The sequence below is a fragment of the Chenopodium quinoa genome, unplaced genomic scaffold (assembly GCF_001683475.1).
Source record: "Chenopodium quinoa cultivar QQ74 unplaced genomic scaffold, ASM168347v1, whole genome shotgun sequence".
Classification (NCBI taxonomy): Eukaryota; Viridiplantae; Streptophyta; class Magnoliopsida; order Caryophyllales; family Amaranthaceae; genus Chenopodium; species Chenopodium quinoa.
The window spans coordinates 7,070,479-7,091,912 of record NW_018742418.1 but is presented as its reverse complement, the minus strand read 5'-3'; the positions used below and the strand labels follow the sequence as shown (position 1 = coordinate 7,091,912).

General features: G+C 35.0%; 3 protein-coding genes across 4 annotated transcripts; 1 reads left to right on the top strand and 2 right to left on the bottom strand.

The window, feature by feature from the left end:
- Positions 1–7,034: 7,034 nt before the first annotated feature.
- Positions 7,035–11,056, top strand: LOC110712095 (pentatricopeptide repeat-containing protein At2g02750-like). Its single transcript, XM_021890515.1, has 2 exons — positions 7,035–10,105; positions 10,974–11,056. The coding sequence occupies exon 1, from the start codon at positions 7,714–7,716 to the stop codon at positions 9,559–9,561; it is 1,848 nt and encodes a 615-aa protein (XP_021746207.1). The 5' UTR covers positions 7,035–7,713; the 3' UTR covers positions 9,562–10,105; positions 10,974–11,056.
- LOC110712103 (SNF1-related protein kinase regulatory subunit gamma-1-like) lies at positions 10,107–13,359 on the bottom strand. 2 transcript variants are annotated; one of them, XM_021890523.1, is made up of 6 exons: positions 13,183–13,359; positions 12,510–12,776; positions 11,840–12,282; positions 11,325–11,591; positions 11,029–11,201; positions 10,107–10,524 (listed from the first exon to the last, which is right to left on the bottom strand). In XM_021890523.1, exons 2-6 carry the CDS (start codon positions 12,679–12,681, stop codon positions 10,245–10,247), a joined length of 1,335 nt encoding a protein of 444 aa, XP_021746215.1. In that variant the 5' UTR covers positions 12,682–12,776; positions 13,183–13,359; the 3' UTR covers positions 10,107–10,244. The 2 variants fall into 2 exon arrangements, with proteins under 2 accessions (XP_021746215.1, XP_021746219.1); XM_021890527.1 differs by having other exon boundaries at positions 12,510–12,683.
- A 2,446-nt stretch (positions 13,360–15,805) lies between these two features.
- On the bottom strand, positions 15,806–21,184 carry LOC110712087 (probable WRKY transcription factor 72). The gene is made up of 5 exons (XM_021890508.1): positions 21,109–21,184; positions 19,241–19,320; positions 18,445–19,035; positions 18,043–18,156; positions 15,806–16,760 (listed from the first exon to the last, which is right to left on the bottom strand). The coding sequence occupies exons 2-5, from the start codon at positions 19,283–19,285 to the stop codon at positions 15,921–15,923; spliced, it is 1,590 nt and encodes a 529-aa protein (XP_021746200.1). The 5' UTR covers positions 19,286–19,320; positions 21,109–21,184; the 3' UTR covers positions 15,806–15,920.
- Between the last annotated feature and the right edge of the window lie 250 nt (positions 21,185–21,434).

Below are 21,434 nucleotides of genomic sequence, written 5' to 3'. Positions count from 1 at the left end.
CTTGTTTTTCTTACTGAGACTATGATTAATGAGGTCGCTTCAGAAAATGTTTAGCATAGATTAGGCTTGATTGTGCTTTTGGTGTGAGTAGTGCGGGTCTCTCCAGAGGCTTATGTTTGTACTGGAATAGTAGTATTATTGATTTTGAACTTATTTCTTTCTTTGATCACCACATTTGTGGTAAAGTAATACAAGCATATTTAATTTGGTATTTTGTTGGCATTTATGGTTGGTCGGCTGCTGCTGAAAAATTTAAGACCTGGCTTCTTGTTCAATCTCTTTGTGAGAAGATTAATGGTCCAATTTTATTTGGGGGTGATTTTAATGAAATCCTCATCATGAATGAGAAAGACGGGGGCACTGATAATGAGCGTAGAACTATAGAAGACTTCCGTGCTATTCTTGATGAGTGTAATTTGCGTGATCTGGGTTTCGAAGGCCAATGGTATACGTGGGAAAGAGGTCGCACTTCTTCTACTCTTGTCCGTGAGCGGCTAGAACGTTTTTGTGGAAATGATGAATGGTTATCTTTGTTTCTGGACTCTTATGTGGAACACCTTGTTAGGTTCAAGTCTGATCATATCCCTATTCTGATAAGACAGAAGTGGCCTAAGCGAAAATGCAAAAGAGGGAAGAAATCCTTCAAATTCGAGACAGCTTGGCTCCTTGATACTGAGTATGATCAGGTTGTTAGGCAAACATGGAAGGATTCTAAGGGATGTCTTATGTTGGATTGGTTGGGAAGGCTAGGTTCCTTGAGAAGCTGGAGTGGTAAAAGATTTGTTAATTTTAATAAACAAATCGATGACCTGGAGCAACAGCTCAAAGCCGTGCAAGAGGAGCAATGTCAGGTCTAATATCCGGCTAGGGGCAAAATTTGAAAAAAAAGCTCGATGCAGTGTATGAACAATAGGAGGCTTACTGGTATTTGAGATCGGGGTCGGCTGAGATAAAAGACGGAGACAAAAACACGAAGTATTTTCATCATAAGGCTTCCCAACGGAGAAAGAAAAATGAAATTCTGGAATTACACAATGTGAGGGGGGAGTGGTGTACAGAAGAAGAGGAAATTGAGGGTATAGTTCAAGACTACTACTCCAAACTTTTTGCCTCAGGCCCGTAATTAGAAGCTTTCTGTGATGAAGTTCTTTATACCATTACTCCTTATATTACTAATGATGATAATGCTCAACTTCTCCGACCTTTCAAAAAGAAAGACATTTACTCCGCAATTTGTGAGATGCACCCCTGCAAAGCTCCGGGACCCGACGGACTTCACACAATTTTCTACCAAAAATTCTGGCATATTATCGGGGATGACATTGCTACGATCATGTGCAACATTCTTCATGGTTGTGTCTCTCCCGCAGAATTTAATTGCACAAATTAAATATTGTCTTGATTCCCAAGGTAAAAGATCCTCGTAATATGACTGAATTTAGGCCGATTGTTCTTTGTAATGTACTATATAAAATAGCCTCTAAGGCTATTGTGATGCGCTTGAAGTCTATTCTTCCTGATATTATTTCTGAAAATCAAAGTGCCATTGTTCCGGGGAGATTGATTGCTAAAAAATGCCCTTATAGCCCTGGAATTATTTCATTCTATGAAAAAAAGGAGCAAAGGTAAGAAAGGGACGATAGCTTTGAAGCTGGACATGAGCAAGGCTTATGACTGGGTGGAATGGTCTTTTTCGGAGAAATTGTTGTTAAAAATGGAATTTGCAGATTTCTGGGTGAAGATAGTTATGAGTTGTGTTTCGACGGTCTCCTACTCTTTTGTTATTAATGGTGCTGATTGTGGTAGGGGTGTTAAAAAAAAAAACCCGACCCGCTTGACCCGACCGGACTACCCGACTACCCGGAAGATACCCGACGAGTATTTTAGAAAATTTTCCCATTTTTTTCGGGTTGGGTACCTGACCCATGAAATACTTCGGGTCATGGGCCAGAACTACTGAACTAGGGTTTACTGATTGCATTTGCAGCCACCCCCTTGCTTTTCCTAGTTCAACTTTCTCTCTCTTTTATTTTTCCTCACTCCCTCGCTATTTCACAGCAGCCTCACCCCTTTTCTTAGACCATCACTATCTCACAGCTCCACGACGGCAACAGCTACTCCGACGAGGCGCGAGCATTGTCTTCTCCACGATGAGGCGCGGGAATCGTCTTCTCCGAACGAAAGAGGAGACATTATCATGCTTGAAATAGCAAGGAAGTAAATTGCGAGTGAAAACGGTAGGATTCAGTTAGTTTTTGTTCTTAGATCTTATCTCATCTCTTCTCCGGCGACCGCTCGCTTGATGTCCAACAGATTTGCACCTATACGGCCTTTAGGGTTCAGTTGGACAATTATAATTATAATTATCAATTTGAGTTGATTTCATTAGTTTTTTATTAATTAATTGTGGTTTTGTCATTCATTGGGGTGTAAAAGTTTGAGATTTATGCTCGATTTTGATTGTGGTTGATTTTTTGGCTTTTTTTGTAATTATAATTAATTTATTATTGTATTATTGTTATAATAATTAGAAAATTACCAAACATACGATAGTGATTCTAATGACATGATTTCAATCAGCTTGTGATTTTTAGAAGTTGGAAGAAAAGGCTATATTAAAATATTTGTAAAAACATAATATTTTCTTAAAAAATATAATCGGGTACCCTATGACCCGACCCGAGAAAACCGAGTACCCGAAACCTGGGTACCCGATCTTCTTGGTTCGGGTCATGGGCCAAGTTTCTAACTACCCAAGATCCGGGTACTTGCCTTTTTGGGTACCCGAAAACCTCGGTACCCGGATCTGAACATCCCTAGTTTGTGGGGATGTCAAGCCGTCGAGGGGCTTGAGGCAAGGCGATCCGCTCTCTCCGTATTTATTTATTATGATCGCAGATGCTTTTTCTCGCCTCATTACCAAGGTCGTATCGTAGGGTGATATTCATGGTGCTCGAGCTAGCCAAAATAGTCCCGAAATTTCCCATCTTTTTTTTGCTGACGATAGTTTGCTTGTTTCTAGAGCCAACCTAAGAGAATGTTCCAAGATAGTTGATATACTCAACAAATATGAAGCAGCTTCCGGACAAAAAATTAATTATGAAAAATCGGAGGTCTCTTTTAGTAAGGTGTATGTGAGTCAGTGCAAAAAGATCTTATGGATTTCTTGGGAATGAGACTTGTAGATGAACATGGGAAGTATCTTTGCATTCCGACAATCATTGGGAGGTCTAAGAAAGCGGTGTTTAGTGCCCTCAAGGATAGAATCTGGAAGAAACTGCAAGGGTGGAAGAGAAACTTTTGTCTCAAGCCGGAAAGGAGACCCTCATAAAATCTGTCATCCAAGAGATTCCATCTTACATTATGGGGGTCTATAGAGTTTCAACTACCATCATTGATGATATCAGATCCTTGACTGCGAAATTTTGGTGGGGTCACTCTAATAATCGCCGGAAAGTTCACTGGGTGAATTGGGATTCCCTTTGCAATCCGAAGATGCTAGGAGGTCTAGGCTTCCGAGATATGGCGGTTTTCAATGAGGCGATGCTTGGGAAGCAAGCTTGGATTGGAGGCTTATTTCAAGTCCGGATTCACTTTTAAGTAGAGTTTTGGGTAAAAAATATTTTCCTCATAGTGATTTCCTGAACTCCTCTCTGGGTCTCTCTTGTAGCTATTCATGGAGAAGCATTTGGGGTGCCAAGGATTTGGTTAAAGAAGGTCTTATTAGGCGAGTTGGGAATGGCAGTCGCATTAATGTCTGGGATGATTTATGGGTTGCTGATGAGAGTGGTTCGAGAATTCTGTCTCCACGATCTGATTTGGTCAATTATGTAAGTGATCTTATAGACTTTGATGTCATGGATTGGAACCATGAGCTGCTGGCTAATAACATTTTTAATGAGCGTGACATCAAGTGTATTCTCTCGATCCCCCTATGCTTGAGAAATCCGGATGACAATCTTACTTGGGCCTACTCCAACAATGGTTTGTACTATGTTAAAACCGCATATATGTTGGGAAAATCTTGCAATCTGGATCTTTTTCATCATGCTTGGGTTAATTTGTGGCAGCTTGAAACTACCCCCAAGGTTAGACACCTACTATGGCGGGTTTGCACCAGCTCACTTCCCGTTCGTTCTCTCTTGAAGCACAAGCATATGACAGATGAAGATCACTGCCCCTGGTGCTTGACTGAAAGCGAGACCCTGCACCATGCTTTCTTTACTCGCGCTGCTGTCCGTGATCTATGGAGTGAAGCCAATTGTGAAAAGCTTGTTAAGTTGGATGAGTTTCCTGACTTCAAAGACCTGTTTGAAGCTTGGGGCTGTGAGAATTAAAAGACTTAGCAAAGGGGAGCAGCACTTCTATGGTTAATATGGGAAAGCTAAGGCGCAACAACAAAGTTTTTAACAATAAGGAGACTTCCCACAACACTGTTCTTATGCGCATGACTAACCTGGTAGAAGACTATGACAAGTACAACGCAAAGATATATGGTTGCAAAGGCCCGAAAACCACCCAAGAGCTCGAAGATCTAGAAGCCCCCCCCCCCCCCCCCCACATGGCTGCATCAAAGTAACCTGTGATGCAGTTCTGAATGTTGAAGGTTAGGTTGGACTTGGTGTGGTTGATCGCAATCACCTGGGAGAAGTTATCTTTGCCGGTGTTCAAAGATACAAGACATTCTGGTCCCCTGAGCTAGCCGAATGCAAAGCTGCTATCTTTGCTGTTCAGTTGGCGAGGTAGCATACATCATCCTCGAGTCAGATAACAACACAATTATTTCCAGGCTTTCGAAAACTTCCACTTACCTTTCGAATTTAGACTCCTTACTTAATGATGTCTGAGATACTTGCACCTTTTTTGATTATATTTCTTGGTCTCATGTAAAGCTGGAAGGGAACTTTGTTGCTCACCATCTAGCTCGTATTATTCCTTATAGTGTTGAGCAAATTTGGTCTAATTGTTGTCCTAGTGACATTGCTCCATATGTACTTATGGACAATTTGTCCTTAAATAAATGAATATGATTCCCTCGCTTTTCCTAAAAAAAAATAAAAAAAAAATAAAAAAAAAAAACATTACTTCGTATTAGTTTTTTTTTTGAAAGATATACTTCGTATTACTTAATTGAACTTATTTTTGCTGAATTTAACTTATTTCACTGAACAAAAACTTAGAAATTTTGTGCTTAACATATTTTTTTTTGAAAAATACTTAGCTAGTTTTTAATATGTATTTAACTTAAATTATTTTTACAATATTATCTAAAGTAATATTTGAAGAGAAGAGGGTTTTTGGGTGATTAGTTTGACTTTCCCAAATTACACTTATTTATTTATTTTTTATTTTTTTAATACCATCCTATCCTATTTTTTAATTACTCAATAAAAAAAAATATAATCCATGACTTCATCATCAACGGTATTTTTTAGACAATTTTTATCTTTTTAAATTTTTTTTAGTAATATTTATTGTTTTTAATCAACAATTCAAAATTGCACTACTAATTAATCTATTATCATATCACTAATAAATAAAACCAGATCTAGCAGCTAGGACACTAGACAGTGACACTTGACATTCTAGTATCATATCACTAATAAATAAAGCCGGTCTCGCAGCGAGGCCACAAGACAACGACACTTGGCATTCCAGTTTCGCCAAGTGTCAAGCGTAGACGACAAATAGATACTATTGTGATTAGATTGGATAGATTTGTTAACACACCACATATTATAATTAATATTTTTTTAAGGTAAGGAAAATAACATTAGGAAGACCTCCTCACAAGGGGAAAAATATTATAATTAATATGAATATCCAATTAACAATAGAATTATATTCCTGTACGAATAACCACGCAATTATAATTATAAATATGGCCATGTATCATTAATTTTTTTTTAGTATACCATTGATTTACATTTAAAGCTTTTAAATCAGGTATTCTTCATATTCGGTTGTAATATTTTTGTGTATGTTTATGATTTTTGTTGACGAAATTAAAGAAATAAAAAACTACTAAAATTAGGACACAACAGAAACTGTACAATACAATGGAATCTTGAAGTGAATTCAGATCCATGTTAGCAAGGTCTTAGAACTTTACGGGTTTTTCACTTAAAAAGCGTTACAATAATTTATTTATTTTTATTTCAGCTTATTTTAAGAACAATGGAAGCAATAAACGGTAAATGGTACTACTATTTTGCATTATCAAAAGGGTTTATTTGACCATATTTAACATTCAAACCAAAAGGTTTATCCTAAAATTTTATCAACAATTCGAGCATCGCCCGAGAATAAAACTAGTTATATACATAAAGTAGGCATTTTTCGAGAGCATTTGGCGCGCCACATAAGCAAAGGTATTATTATTTTTTTGTTTGAAATCATTAAATAGTAAAATAAATCAAATAATTAAAAAAAACTTATAGTCTATCTAACTAAGAAAAATATATTTTCTTGCGATTTATGTATGAAATAACCGTGCATCCCACGGGTTTTCATTTAGTATATATTGTTTTAAAACAAATGGTAACATAAAATATAAGACTACAAGAGTAATTTTAACCGGGCTTACAATAAAAAATGAAAATTCGCCTTATTCAAGATTTTTTGTTTTTTTAGATTAACTTTAATTATTAAAATTAAAATATTAAATTAGAAGTAGAAATAGAATTAAAATTAAAATCTTTTTCAAATTAAGAATCGAAGAAATTTAAACCAATAAGGAAGTGACAATTAGATTTGCACCGGTTACAATGGGTTGGTAACTTGTTACGAGTAATTGGGTATCAAATGTTGGATTATTTTGAACAGCTTGTTTTGTGTGCAGCTAGTCTCACCATGTGACCGCTTGTAAAATAACAAAATAACCTCTATAACACTGATAGAGTAACAATGTAATATTGACCGATTAACCCCCATAACACTAACGAAATTACCCCTATAATACAAATTGAGTAACCCTTGAGGAAATACATGTTCATGAGCCTGATTTATCAAATAAGACATTTCACTTATTTTATTTGGGGGCAAGTTTGTACATTCTTCCCTTTCTTCCTCCTCCATTATAGCTCACTGCACTTTCTTCCTCTCTTCTTCCTCCTCCATCAATCATCACATACATCACCACCTAAGGTGGTTAAAATTGCTTCCACGAATAAGATGCTACTCCTAAGGGATTGATGTGGCCCTAATTTACACCCTTTTGCTACTAGGGTGTCTTTTTGTCACCGTCGCAAAGCGGGAGGAAGGAGGAAGAAGGGAAGAAGAAGAGGGACGCGATGACTAATAATGACCGACGAGATGACAGGGGGTAAACGAAGATGGTGGTGGTTCATCACTGTGAATCGTGATGCTAGATCTAAGTTTTTTTTTAAATTAAAAAGTACTTCGTATATTATATTGCAAAGTTGGCCCACAAAAAGAGACTAATTTACAATATTTCATCAATCAGCCTCATTGACTGGGATGACCTCGTAACCCTTATACTTATAACATCAACGAGCCTAATGGTTTTCTCAGCCACATATAAAAATTGGTGTATTATGAAATAATCATCGAATTTAAAATTAGAAAAATAAAAATAAAAAAGTAAGTTACCGTGTAGTTTAAAAAAAACTTCAATCTGGAGCTGCAGTTTAAGAACTCAGCAGTAAGCAGAAACATCAAATTTGATGGCTCAGAGCTTTTTCAGTGTTGCATATGAGTCATAATATAGCAAAGTTTGTCACAAATGGTTATTACAAACAAGCTTTACATTTATATTCACACCTTCGTTCTTCTTCTTTACCCATCAACCATTTCTCCTACCCATGTCTTCTTAAATCATGTGCCAAGCTCAATTATCCTCTTCAAGGCCAAATCATTCATACCCATCTCATTAAATCTGGGTTTTACTGCGATACATACGCTGCAACTGGACTTACTCATATGTACATGAAATTTCGACAAGTGAAATATGCACTCAAGGTGTTTGATGAAATGCCTCAACGAAATGAGGCCTCTTTTAATGCTATGATTTCTGGGTTTGCTCAGAATGGGTATTTTGGAGAAGCTCTTGTGGTTTTTAGAGAGGTTGGGTTGAAGAGGTGTAGGCCTAATTCGGTTATGATTGCTAGTGTTTTGTCAGCTTGTGATGTTGTTGAGAATGGTAGTCAAGTTCATTGTTGGGCTGTAAAGATTGGTGTTGAAAGGGATGTTTATGTCGCGACTGGGGTTGTGACAATGTATATGATTTGTTCCGAAGTTGTCTCGGCCACGAAAGCGTTTGGAATGATGAACTACAAGAATGTGGTTAGCTATAATGCTTTTATGTCTGGATTAGTTCAGAATGGTGTTTATCGCGTTGTTTTGAAGGTGTTTAAGGGTATGTTTGAGACTTCCAGTGAGGGACCTAATGCAGTTACTCTGGTTACAGTTTTGGGTGCTTGTTCCAATGTCACTAATCTTCGATTTGGAAGACAAGTTCATGGGGTTGCTGTTAAAGTTGGATTACAGTTTGACATTATGGTAGGAACTGCACTTGTAGACATGTATACTAAATGTGGCTCTTGCTCTGGTTACCATGTATTCAGAGAAATGAAGGGTAATAGGAATCTGATTACGTGGAACTCAATCATTGCCGGTATGTTCTTGACTGGTAATTGTGATGCTGCCCTTAAATTGTTCTCTGAATTGGAATCTGAAGGATTGGTACCAGATTCGGCCACTTGGAATACAATGATCAGTGGATTTTCAAAACAAGGAAAATATGAGAGCGCATTGCAGTTCTTCACTGTGATGGTATCAGAAGGAATTGCTCCAAGTTTGAAGTCTCTTACTAGCCTTTTGGATGCATGTTCCATGATCTCATCTCTGCAGTTGGGAAATCAGATTCACGCAGCTGCCATAAGAGCTGATATCAGTAACGATGAGTTCTTCACTACTGCTCTCATCGACATGCACATGAAGTGTGGGCAATCTTCTTGGGCGCGCAAGATTTTTGACCACTACAAAAATAAGCCTGACGACCCGGCTTTTTGGAATGCAATGATTTCAGGATATGGAAGAAATAGCGAAGAAGATTCTGCATTTGAAATTTTCAATCTAATGCAGAAAGAGAATGTCGGGCCTAATAGCAGCACTTTTGCTAACCTGCTGACTGTCTGCAGTCATGCAGGTCAACTTGACAAAGGGTTACAGGTATTTGAGATGATGACTACAGAGTATGGCCTGATACCAACTCAGCAGCATTTTGCTTGTATCATTGACCTGTTGGGTCGATCTGGACACCTTCAGAAAGCTCATGAATTAATACAAGAAATCCCTGAGATTTCTAGTTCTGTGTATTCTTCATTGCTTGGTGCTGCAGGGCACCATTTGGATCCAAAACTTGGTGAAGATATGGCAAAAGAACTTTCTGAGTTGGAGCCTGGAAATCGAGCTACATTCGTGGTTTTGTCTAATGTATATGCAGCAATGGGTAGGTGGGAGGATGTTGAGAGAATCAGGAAGATGATTGATGTGAAGGGACTGGAGAAATATCCTGGCTATAGTGTACAAATAACCTGAAATGATCCTCATATTTACCCTGACAGGCAACCAGAGACGCCACAATTACCAAAAGGCTATCAGCCTATTCTGCTATAGCAGGAAGATGAAGAATCCAATTAACAGAAAGACGTTGCAGTTCGTGAAGAGTTCTTGAAAACTTTCGACAGTCAACTGAACTAGGGGAAGCAAATGCCACTGAAAATGGAAATTTCACTGCTTAATGTGCACAAGATTTAAGGTCCACTGTAAATGGTTTTTCTGCTATTCTTTGAAATGCCACAAGATTTTGAACGGTTGAAGGTAAATATTCTTAGGAGAATTGCAGTACAATGCTCCTATGTGTTCGATAACATTGATTTTGCTTACGAAGCATTTGGATGTTTAACATGCTTTGCTCTGTTATGCCTATTTTTATATTTTCGAGTAAGGCAACAAGTGACAGAACATTCTGATGTACTTCAAAATGAAATTTCTTCTGTGCCGGTATGTTGGATTGAAATATACTCCTCAAAGTACTACAAAAGAAACTTACTGGATGCGCCAAGCGACGTTGAATAACTAGGTATGTAAAAACTTCTTGTATCAACTAATAGTATATTGATAAGACAATGTGTAACTTGAGCAATTGCAAGGCTTGCAACTCAAAATTCTACAAGGCAAAAATATAGGCATTTAATTTAATCAAAAACAAAAAAGAGATTTCACTTCTCGAGCAACTCCTCTGCAGAATAACCCAAGTATTCATCATAGTAGTTTGGAGGTTCATAGATGAAGCAAGAAATAACATCTCTAAGTGTAATAACACCAACAACTTCATCTTCCTCAGCTGTCACATAAATCCTGTGAACTGACTTGGAAGCCAAGCTGTGGATAACATCGCCAAGGGTGGTGTTCGTCTTGCATGCTATCGGTTGGGTAACTTTCCCTTCCTCTTGGCTCATCAAGGAAACTGTCTTCATGAAGTCATTTACTGTAAGATGCCTGAAATGACAAGAGATTGTGAGAACTAACCACATATCCAATTTGCAGCTGAGATCATAGAAAAGAAATATACAGGAAATGAGCTGATCAAGAATAAATAATTCACTCATATTTTTCTTTATACAAAACCTTGGTGTTTGACTAGCTAATTTTAAGGTTATTATAATTGTGAAATTACTAACTAATTAAAGATTTGGTCAGCTTCTTAATCTAGTGATAATTCATTTTGCTTCTAATTTATCCCAGACTTTTAAGGTTAAAATTTTATAACATACGAAGTATCTTATCTTTTTTCCTGCGCTGCAAAACTTTTTTTCTTTTCCTTTTCCACTCCTTGGCTGATTCCATTTCCCGTACAGTATATATCCATTTGTTTGACTCTTACTACTTTATGATGATTTTTCATGTTTTCTAATACGGGGTACTTATGGACTTATGGATAATAACAGCCAAGGACATGAAATATGCTGTGGATCCAATTGAACTTTTCGCTAAACAAAATACCTAAAGGTGGAGAAAAGATTGGGCTGGAGTAACAAGTATCTGATATCTCTCATGCTCAAATTACCAATGATCTTCTTCTTTGGTCCCTCCACAACTGGAAGGCCACCAATGTGGTGGTCCTTCATCCGCTTAAACGCCTCCAAAATCAGATCACTGCTGTTTATGCTTACAACCTGCCAACAGGAGGTATTCTTTAAAACATATTACAGTACTAAACCGCTATTCCACTATGTATCTAGTATTTAACAGCCATAATAAGTGAGAGAGGGTGACTTCAAGACAGCAAAAGAAAACACCTGATCGCGTGACATAAAAGGAAGGCCCAATTCAGAAATGGGATGGGCAGCAATGCAATCAAACCAATCTCGTCCACCACATCCCTCAAGGCCTCTCACAACAGCAGATTGAGTGATGAAGTTCTTCATAAAAGCCTTCCCTGGTTCAATTACTGGTACATTTCTCATTCTATACTTCGATAAAAGCAATAAAACTGTTAACATATTGCTTTCAGTTGAAACTGGAAGGAATGGTGTGGATCTGAATGACTTAACAATTTCCCTGACCTGCAAAGCCAAAGATATGTACAGGACACAAGGCTTTATATGAAGGATAAATGGAAATGCAAGCAGATGTCAACAGAATTTCCCAGATATAGACATTTTTTGGGTGCCAATAACTCTTTAAGAATGTGTAAAGCTTAGTTAAAAGTATGTTAACACAAATAAATATATGATAACTCTGTCATAAATGTATCAATACCAGATTTTGGCAGCTATAAAAAGTCATCCAGAATGAACCTTAATAAACATACCTTGGTTGACTTGAATGGTTCTTCTTGTAGAATCACTTTGTAGAAATCATCACCTAACTGATCAGCAGCTGTCGGAGCATCCTTTCCCATCCCTTTGTCCACTGCAAAGCCACCTGCCATGGCTGCCCCAACTGCTGCAACTGTTAACCCAGCAATCGCGGCTGGGCCTGTAGCACCTAGTGCCACTGCTCCTAGAGCCCCTGCTGCACCTGCCCCTACTCCAGCAGCTGTAGCTGAACTAGCAGATAAAGCTACAGCAGCAAGCTCAGCACCTTCTAGTACCCACAATATGATCGCTGAATAGTCTATGATCCCAAGATACCTCTCCTTCCAATCACTGCTGTCAGCTTTATCCGGATTCGTTACTGGAGCTGAGAGTATGTTGCATTCAGAAAGTATCTTTACAGCATCAGATATGGATGTTTCCGCTGAGATTTCTATCACTGCAAAATAAAAGCAATGCAATTTATGTTACTCGGACTTTTCATTTCATCACAAGTACCCGTATTGGATCTTGGGTATGACCGCTTTGACACTTCATTTTGGGTAAAAATCTCAGGAAATTTTCACAAAATAGTCAAGTCAGCCACTTGGACACATACCCACGTCCGACACAAGTACCCGAGTCTCAGTAATGTAAAATTTAGCTGTGTTATGAATAACCTGTTACCTTTGCCACCAGGAACTTGTGGGAAGGATGAAACAGGAATGCTGGCAAATGCAGCAGTGAAAGTCTCTTGTAAGGAAGCGGACAGTTTTTTCCTACTCTGAATCGTCTCAAAGTAAGCATCATAACTCACTGTTGTTGCAGTTTCCATCGTTTTCTCATCTGATTTATCCATGTCTAAAACAACAACCAATATCTCATCTCAATTTTTACAGTTGGTGATAATAACTCATTCACTTGGCTTATACAATAGTATCAGATTTATAGTTTCTGCAGTTTGTAAAATTGGAACAAAATCATTCAGAAAACATCATAAATAAAACCATAGTACTATAAAATATAAATTTGATTATGTTTATTTCATAACATCCGACTGATAACTTTCTTTTTGGCACAATTATTATTATTACCGTATCATGATTATGATAAAGGATTTTATTTTGTTCCTACATATAACTCATGATTCATTGAACTGAACATGCATCATATATCATACAAGTAGCAAAGTTTAGGCAGGCTGCACGGAAACGGATACGAAAATGAGGACAAATACGGCAATATTATAGGCAATCTCTCAAAATACTATCTAATTTCAAATTATAAGATCAAACAGACACATCTAATGATATATAACACTAATAATTTAATAAGAAATAGTTTTAGAGATTGATGATACCTGTTGCAGAAATAATTGCCAGCAATATTAAGAAAGAAGATGATAAAAATTTATAGATTAAAATAAAATAAAATGGAAGAAACTGAAAGATAATTTTTTTTTTATTCACTGTCCTCCAAAATTAGCAGTTTGTTCTGAATTCTGACTAATAGTTTGTTACCACCCACAGGATTGCCTGTTTTCCACGTGTCTCTTTGTACAAGTGTCAATTACCTAGATATTTTGGGTTTTCACTAGAGAGGCCCAATGGGCCTTCGGTAATCCATCATAAACTGGACTTTGAGACAGGCACAGCCCATATTGCATCGGTAAAAGTCATGACTCTCATGAAGTCATGAGACATGCTAATCTGTTCCCCGTATGGAAAAAAAAAATACTAGTTAAAAAATCCTTTTACAGTACATAATTTTTTTTTTTTTTTTTTTTTTTTCCGAAAGAGCCCTAATGGATGGAATAAGGATGATATAAATTACAAATGGGGGATGGGGGGATTTGAACCTGTAGTCTATCATATACATGCCCTTAGTTTTAACTTAGTAACTATTACTTTGGCGAAGATTGTCATGTGGGATTCTTACTTTGGTCTTTTTTCAAACGTTTGTGTCTCTCTTCTTCCAAATGTTATGGAGTATATCATTAGTAAATCACATAGACAAAGAGTATCCCGTATCCTTGTGTTGCCCTACACATACCCAAGTGTAGTAATAAATTTACTCCGTGTTATTTTTTTTTTTTTTTTTTTTTTTTTTTTTTTTTTTTTTGAGGGCTACTCTGTGTTATTTATTGAAGACTTATGTGACCCAATATTCATCTAATCTATATTGAACCAATTCAAAATAAACTAATACTCATGATTAACATTCAAACAAGATTGACCTTTGAATCGAAAAAATCAATATCCTGGTTCCATTCAAATTTGGAGTAACCCAAACTATACAAATTGGACTCGATAACTACAAGGGCTAAAGGGATTAGTCTAAAATCTTATGTGGCATAAAAACTTGTGATTGGAGTTGCACTTAGTTCTATTTAATAATACGAAGTACAGAGTAATATACATAAATACTTATAATTACTTTTGATGACAAACCAGAAAAATATTATCTGTTGGGATTTTTTTATTTTATTTTATTTTTTTCATATACATAAATTTTAATCGTCACTGTCTTGCACAAGGTCGGAGATAACAAAACTTGACAAACTGAAGTCCATCATTATCATACATATATAATTACAATTTACAAGTGTCCTTGATACCCTGGCATTGACTACAAATGGATTGGCTCACTTAGTCTGTTGATAGGTCTAAAATTCTATGGTCCAATCTATCCTTCGCGATGTTATTGATTGGCATTTATTTTATTTGGTTGCAATATAATAATTTAACTTTTGCCCTATTACATATTTCATTTTGATCTTCCTTAATGATTTTTATTAAAATATACATAGTTATATAGGGTTTTGTTAGATTCATCTCAATTTATTTTTACTTAATTTTGAAATACACATGCAGTGACAAATGTAAAATGGAAAACGCTGCAAGTAATAAGAAATAGAGAAAAAATTGTCTATGGATTAAAAAAATACAGATAAAGTTACTCTATAGTCCATACTAGAGTATATATGTGACTGATTAACTTTACGTCCCAAATGGCATGGAGGGAATATTATTCTTCTCTAACAGCTTTGGTATTGCACGTTACCTGACCAATTATGTATTTATGTGATAGGAAACTTAATTTTCATAACAAAATACTGGTCAATGTTTTGCAAAGCCGCAATGTCATCGTTTGAAAAGTTCCTGATGTAAGTTGAAGGGTATATACACCAACTAAATAAGATATACTTATCAACAGTTTTGTCCTTATCAAGGTATTAATCTTGTTTCTATATGAGGATTCAATTCATGATTATGTATATTTAGGGGCTTTTTTTTTAAGCTTCAGACATAATGGAGTAAAGTAGGGCAAATTTCAGCATAGTAGAAATACAGCTCAAAAGAGCCTGTAGAGTCTTAGACATGTCAATTTTTTGCCCGATCACCTACAAATCTGACCTAAGCTAGACCCATTTTATTATCATTTTGATTAGTTAGGAATTAGATGCGTTTTGATGACAATTTAGAATATACATATGTATTAGAATGTGATGGCTAAAATTAATATTAGTGATAATGCCCGAAAAACAAAATTGAAAGAGAAAGCTTGAAAAATAAAATACTTTAATTAGCCAATAATAAATTAAATACTTTTTTTTAACTTGTTGTATTGAGCATTTTCCGACCCAAGACCTGAAGTTACCTTACCTAAATTGACCCATGACATGAAATGGTGAGGTTTTAGTGAGAAACACCCCTAAATTAGGTCAGAACTTCTTGGGGTGATAACCACATCGTCATATATACTACGTTCTTTCACATATTTATGTGTTAAAACTTTTAAAACATACGGAGTATTATGTAGTCAAACTTTCTAAAATTCAGCATAAGATTTTTTTGAGATACTGACAATTTTTATGCATAGTAAATATGCCAAAATAGTGAAGATATCATCTAAATAAAGTGAAACATAATTGTACAAAAGGAAGTATGTTTATGTACTTGGAAGTTTTGTATCACAAAAAAAAAAAAAAAAAAAAAGGTCTACACAAAAAATAAAAAAAAGTAAAGGGGAAACAACTAAATGCTAAAATGCACACCAATTAAGCATATAATTAACTATGGAACTCAATCCCAACCTTCACCCAATATGATCTCTTGCATCTGCACCTACAGAAGCATTGCTCTTCGACGTCGATAAGGGCAATGAATTAGGGAACAATGTCAAGCTCCGGCCACTTTCCGTGGATTGAAAGGCACCACTTGAAGGGAACGATGCCATTTTCTGGTCATTGTTAGCCTTATTTCCAACATAGGATGAGATTGCTGCTGCCAAAACTGACTGGAAATTAGGGTTTGATGCAATTGCCTTAGTAGCTACGGCAGCTATTGTCTCATTTAAAGACTGTTGAGCATTATTATTATTATTATTATTACTAGGGTTTTGGAAAATATTATCATTTCTTGTATTATTATTAGTGTTGTTACTATTATTAGTGTAGGGTAACAAATAGCCATTAGCCCAAGTAGTACTGGTTGGTAAGGAAGTAGTAAAGTCTAATGAAGGGAGTGATGATGAAGCTGGTGACGACGAAAAGTTAAGGAAGCTAGAGTTTCTAGCTGAGGTAGAAGAAGAATATGATGAGGATGAGGATAACCAATCAAAGGAGGAGAAGCCGGAGTTCGGGACAGTGAGGTCTAAGGTAACTGTAGGGTGTGAGTTGTGACATGAGGCTGAGATTAAGGAAGGATTATTGTTGAAAGTGGTCATGAAATTTGTGGAATGTAGTCCTAGAGATGAAGTGGTTAGGCTAGGGTTTGTGAGGGTTGGAGTTTGAGAGGTTAAGGAGCTGGACTTTATCATGGAGGCTGCAGCCGAGGTGGCTGAAGCCATGGCGGTGGCGGAGAGAGGGAGTGGGTGGTTGTGAGTTCCTTCATAGGTTGTGATCAAGATTGACATGTCATGTGGACATCTTTGTACCTACATAAGAAATTGAAAAATCAATTAGCATAACATTTAAAAAGCAAAAGTTATAGGATTATTTTTTATGAGTGTTTTTCTTTGCTTAATATATCATTTTTGTTCCTTTAAATTTCTCCAAATGAACTAAACTGATATAATGTACACATAACTCTTAGGTTATTAATTATCGTTAGCCTAAACTATAAATGAGGTTCGTCTTCCAAGGGATCTACTACCTCTGTTTCATATTTTTTACAACTTTGGAATATTTTATATCTCACAAATAATACTCCAAAGTTGCAAAAAAATATGAAATGGAGGTAGTAAAGTAAACTCAAAGGAAAGCGTGCAATAACATTATATAAGCAATTTTTCAAAATCAAAACAATATGGATCATACATGCTGCTTGATTTCATAGCCATTGTAATGTATTAGGATATTTCTTAATCAAAATTGTATAGTGATGATATTGGCCTCACTACTTTTTTTTTTAATTATTTTTTTTATTTTTACAAAAGGTTGTTCAATAATTAATTTATTGTAAATCTAGATTTAATAGTCATCTCATCGCATATACAACTAGTCAACTAATACAAGTATTCCGTATTTTGTTAGAAATGATTTCATCTAAAAGAGAATTGCATTTTCTAATGTAGTAAAAACTAGTAATGGTGCTAGCACAATTTATGTATGTAAATGTTATATAGTGATTAAAATTTTCAATATACTACTATAAAAATTAAGTGACAAATGACCAACTATTATAAAGTATCACATACTCCATAAATGTTTTCTGAAGGATTGAGATAGGGTGACAATTAATTCTAGACAAATTAAGTAAAGGGCGAGGTAGCATATGAAAAGCTCTTCATTTTAGACTAGCTCACAACTATTTCAAAGCCAATCTCCTCGATAGTCATATGATGTTTATAAAATGTTTACTCCTTCAAAAAGTTTGACCAATAGATAAATGGAAGTCTAAACAATAAAATTTTATCAGTGATTATTAAATAGTATTCATTCATATTGGATCAATCAAACGTATAAAAAAAATCATGTTGAGTTAGAATTAAGTATTATAAAGTATAAATTAGCATGCATTATTTAAGAGACCTTAAGACCACATCCAAGTTGTTATTCAGTTTGTAATAATAAAATTCAATTATATAACTAACAAGTTGTAATTAAATAAAACTTGATTTCTTGGAGGTATGGGGGGAAGGTCAAAGGCTTCATTGACGCCTGATAAAGTGGATCATGGACTTTGTTGATCAAGCTAAGGTGAATAAGACTAATTACCTGTTTTCTAACTGGGCAATTCGGAGAAACTGTGCATCGATAGTATGCTCGAGGACAAGGATTTCCTTTCGCGATTTTCTGTCCATACTTCCTCCAGTGGCATCCATCATGAATCTAAATTCGTCATAAAACAAACATGTTTAGGGGGGTGATTTTCAAATTTAGTCAAAGTCTTAGCGTCTTAGGAGTTCATAATAAACTTTACTTCAATTCACCAATTCAATTCAATTCCTCCGTTCTTTATCAATTGTATGCGTAACATAATGTTTTCAATGTATCATATTGCGAAAGATAAGGTATAAAGGAAGTATGTCATGGAAAAAAAAAATCATTTTGACATAGTGTAAATTTTTAGATGGCTGTCGAAATTTAAGGCTCGAGAATTTAAATTGTTGTACTAACCGTGGGAGAGTCACATCTTGATCTAATGCAAACCCTAGTTTTCTTCACTTGTGGTTGATGCAAGCTCTCTTGATCATCCACTTCTTTAGAACTGATGTTCTCTTTTGCCTTAAGATCTTGATGACTAGACGCCCATGTATCGACGTTTTCATCTTCCTTAGACTCTTTGTTCGAGTTCTCCAAGCTCGAATACTTGATCGAATCAGTAGCACTAGCCGTAGAGTTATGCTGAATCTTACGATAATCTAGACCTAGCTCTAACCCTCCGGCTTCTACCTTTCTTCTTTTATTCAAAGAATAATCACTTTCTTGTTTCTTATTGTTGTTATCATGACTATGTTTCTTATTAGAGCTCCAACTACCGAGAGTTAAAGAAACCATCTCAGGCTCTTGGTTTTGATCATCATCTTCACCGTTGTTGTTGTTGCTTGATGACTTTGTTTCTATTGATTGTTTAGATTGATCCATCGACGAAATTTGTTTCTCTAGAGACTGATATTCCTTCACAATTTTCGTTAATAGCCTCTTTAACCTTTCATTTTCCTCCTTTACTTCTCCCATCTTTGCTTTGGCTGATTTCAAAAGCTCCTCCTACATATATAATAAGGTGCATTCATAAATAAAAATCATACGTAAAATTCATATAAAACACATAGTAACATCAAAGCATGACATAATTTCACATATACATATATAATTAAGGATTCTCTCCATTTATTAGATCATCCAGATACGGTGTTTAAGAGAGATAACGGATAATCTAACGAAAAATTACAAGTTACTTACGAAAACTTACTTGATCATTACAGATGATGGAAGAACCACTAAGCTCGGACTCCATTTTCGATCTCTTACTAGTACGTATGAGAAAATAAACTACAATACACACAATTGTGAATTAGGACAACCTAATGTATAAATATATATAGTAATAAGAGGCCAATTAGTATATTAATATAATCTTATATCAACCAAAATGATAAATATATATTAACATATCATATAGTAAATCAACCTTTTGTCGACTACCCATAACAATTTAAGAAGATGTTTAAATTAAAATAAGATGGATTAGAATAGTTCCCAACAAATGAATGATAATTACCTTAGCTAAGCTAGCACATGTGGACTATAGGATAAAATTATTTATATAATTCAACTCAAGGAAGCTAGCTAGATCGGGGAATAAGAGTGGTTAACCAACGAGATAATTATTATTAGTACAAATATTAAATAATAGATTCAATCAGTCTTATTAATTAACATTAATGACAGATGAAGAAATTGGATTAGAACATGATCAGAAGAAAAATTATACGAGTATTAATATAGTATAGCTGTTCTGAAAAGGAATCCATGACCATTTTATGTTGACTTTGTGGGGGCCTCAGATTCATGTCATATTTTAATATAGGTCAGAGGAAATAGTCGGATTTTTTGACAGACTCGTTGATCAATGATATTTTGTATGGAATAAATTAATGATACGTAAATAATACTATTTACAACTAGTATATAATAATTGGAGTAATATATTATTTGCAACTAGTTGAAGTCTAATCTTGTAAACTTGAATTAAAAACATGTATTTCCTGATCCAAGATGCGTGTGATGAATTATTAAATCTCACATATATAGGTATGATCTAGGTGTGCTGAGAGGCTGAGTAAGACTCGCTAAGGGAGAGTTTCTTTCTCTATCTCTCTCTCTTTTTTTTTTTTTTTTTTTTTTTAATAAACACTAGTTGATCCATATATTTTAACCGTATTCGGCCTGGTAAATAAAAATATGGATATATAGTTTTCTCTGATGTATTGTATAATATACTGAATTAATGGTACATAAAGTAATTGTGTAGTGAAATGATCTTAGTGAAGAATTCGAGATGTGTGGATCGTGGATCTAGCTAGTAGTTCTAAAAATCTCATATTATTGTTTCTCTAGGGAGTACATTTCAACAATCAATAAGAGAGGTTCTAGGTGTTATTACGTACTAAGTATATTCTACTAGCTTCATCATCCAAATTAGGAGGAAAAAATCGAAGTGAAAACTTATATCACTATATGTTTACCTAATCCATATGATATAAAGCATGATTTAAATTCATGTAGGATCTGTTAACCCATCTCTTTTCACCTAAGAATAATTTAACCTTAGTATATACATCATTTTAAGCTGTAAATATCATTATAAATCAATTGAAGTATACAAAATACATGCAACTTAAATAACCATATATAGTCACCATTCACTTACAAAATCTAGATTTTTATTTCATGCGTAGATAAAATAATGTTCATCAAGATAGAGTAGTTCGTTGACCATATACTGCCAATATAAATATAACAGCTGCTACTTATCTTGACATCATTGATTACTTATTAACATAAACTGGTCTTAAGATGTAACAAAAAAACTATGTAAATTTTTATCTATACTAGTCAGATCCTCCAAAAAGAAAATCTCCCAAACAATAAAACTTGCGTTTTTTATTTAATTAAAATAAATAAATAAAAACCAAAGCAAAAAAAACTTGCGTTACATCAAAATCTTCAAAATTTTAAGGATATGCATAATCCGATTTAATTAGACTAGACTAGATCATCATACCGGTACCAAAAAGAATAAGTTAAAAGCAGGATATCAAATTCTAAAATTCTTACCTTAATCTTTCGAGAGGTTGAAGTACGTTATCTCGCTTCATAATATGTTCCAATTGGAAATTAATTTGCATATATATAGACTCAAATGTACGGAACATAGTCAAATAATTATTTTTAAACACTATTCTTAAGGGGAGTTTTCATTTATTTTTGACTTTTATACAAAACCAAATAAATCAAATTACTTGCCGGTGTTAGACCTTATCTTTTTCGTTTGACATGGAAACAAAGAAATGTAAACTATAACCATCTAGTACATTTCACTCTCACAAGCAAAATGAAGCATAATATTGACTTATTATTTGAAAAAAATTTTAATGATAATA

Excerpts from the sequence above, each read along its gene's own strand:
- LOC110712095 (XM_021890515.1), top strand. The coding sequence starts at position 7,714 with ATGAGTCATAATATAGCAAAGTTTGTCACAAATGGTTATTACAAACAA.
- LOC110712087 (XM_021890508.1), bottom strand. The coding sequence starts at position 19,285 with ATGGAGTCCGAGCTTAGTGGTTCTTCCATCATCTGTAATGATCAA. Across the intron at positions 19,036-19,240 it reads CCATCATCTGTAATGATCAA|GAGGAGCTTTTGAAATCAGC; the intron begins GTAAGTTTTCGT and ends TTATATATGTAG. Across the intron at positions 18,157-18,444 it reads CAAGATGTGACTCTCCCACG|ATTCATGATGGATGCCACTG; the intron begins GTTAGTACAACA and ends TGACGAATTTAG.
- LOC110712103 (XM_021890523.1), bottom strand. The coding sequence starts at position 12,681 with ATGGATAAATCAGATGAGAAAACGATGGAAACTGCAACAACAGTGAGT. Across the intron at positions 12,283-12,509 it reads ACAAGTTCCTGGTGGCAAAG|TGATAGAAATCTCAGCGGAA; the intron begins GTAACAGGTTAT and ends TTTATTTTGCAG. Across the intron at positions 10,525-11,028 it reads AATCTTTTCTCCACCTTTAG|GCATCTTACAGTAAATGACT; the intron begins GTATTTTGTTTA and ends TTGTCATTTCAG.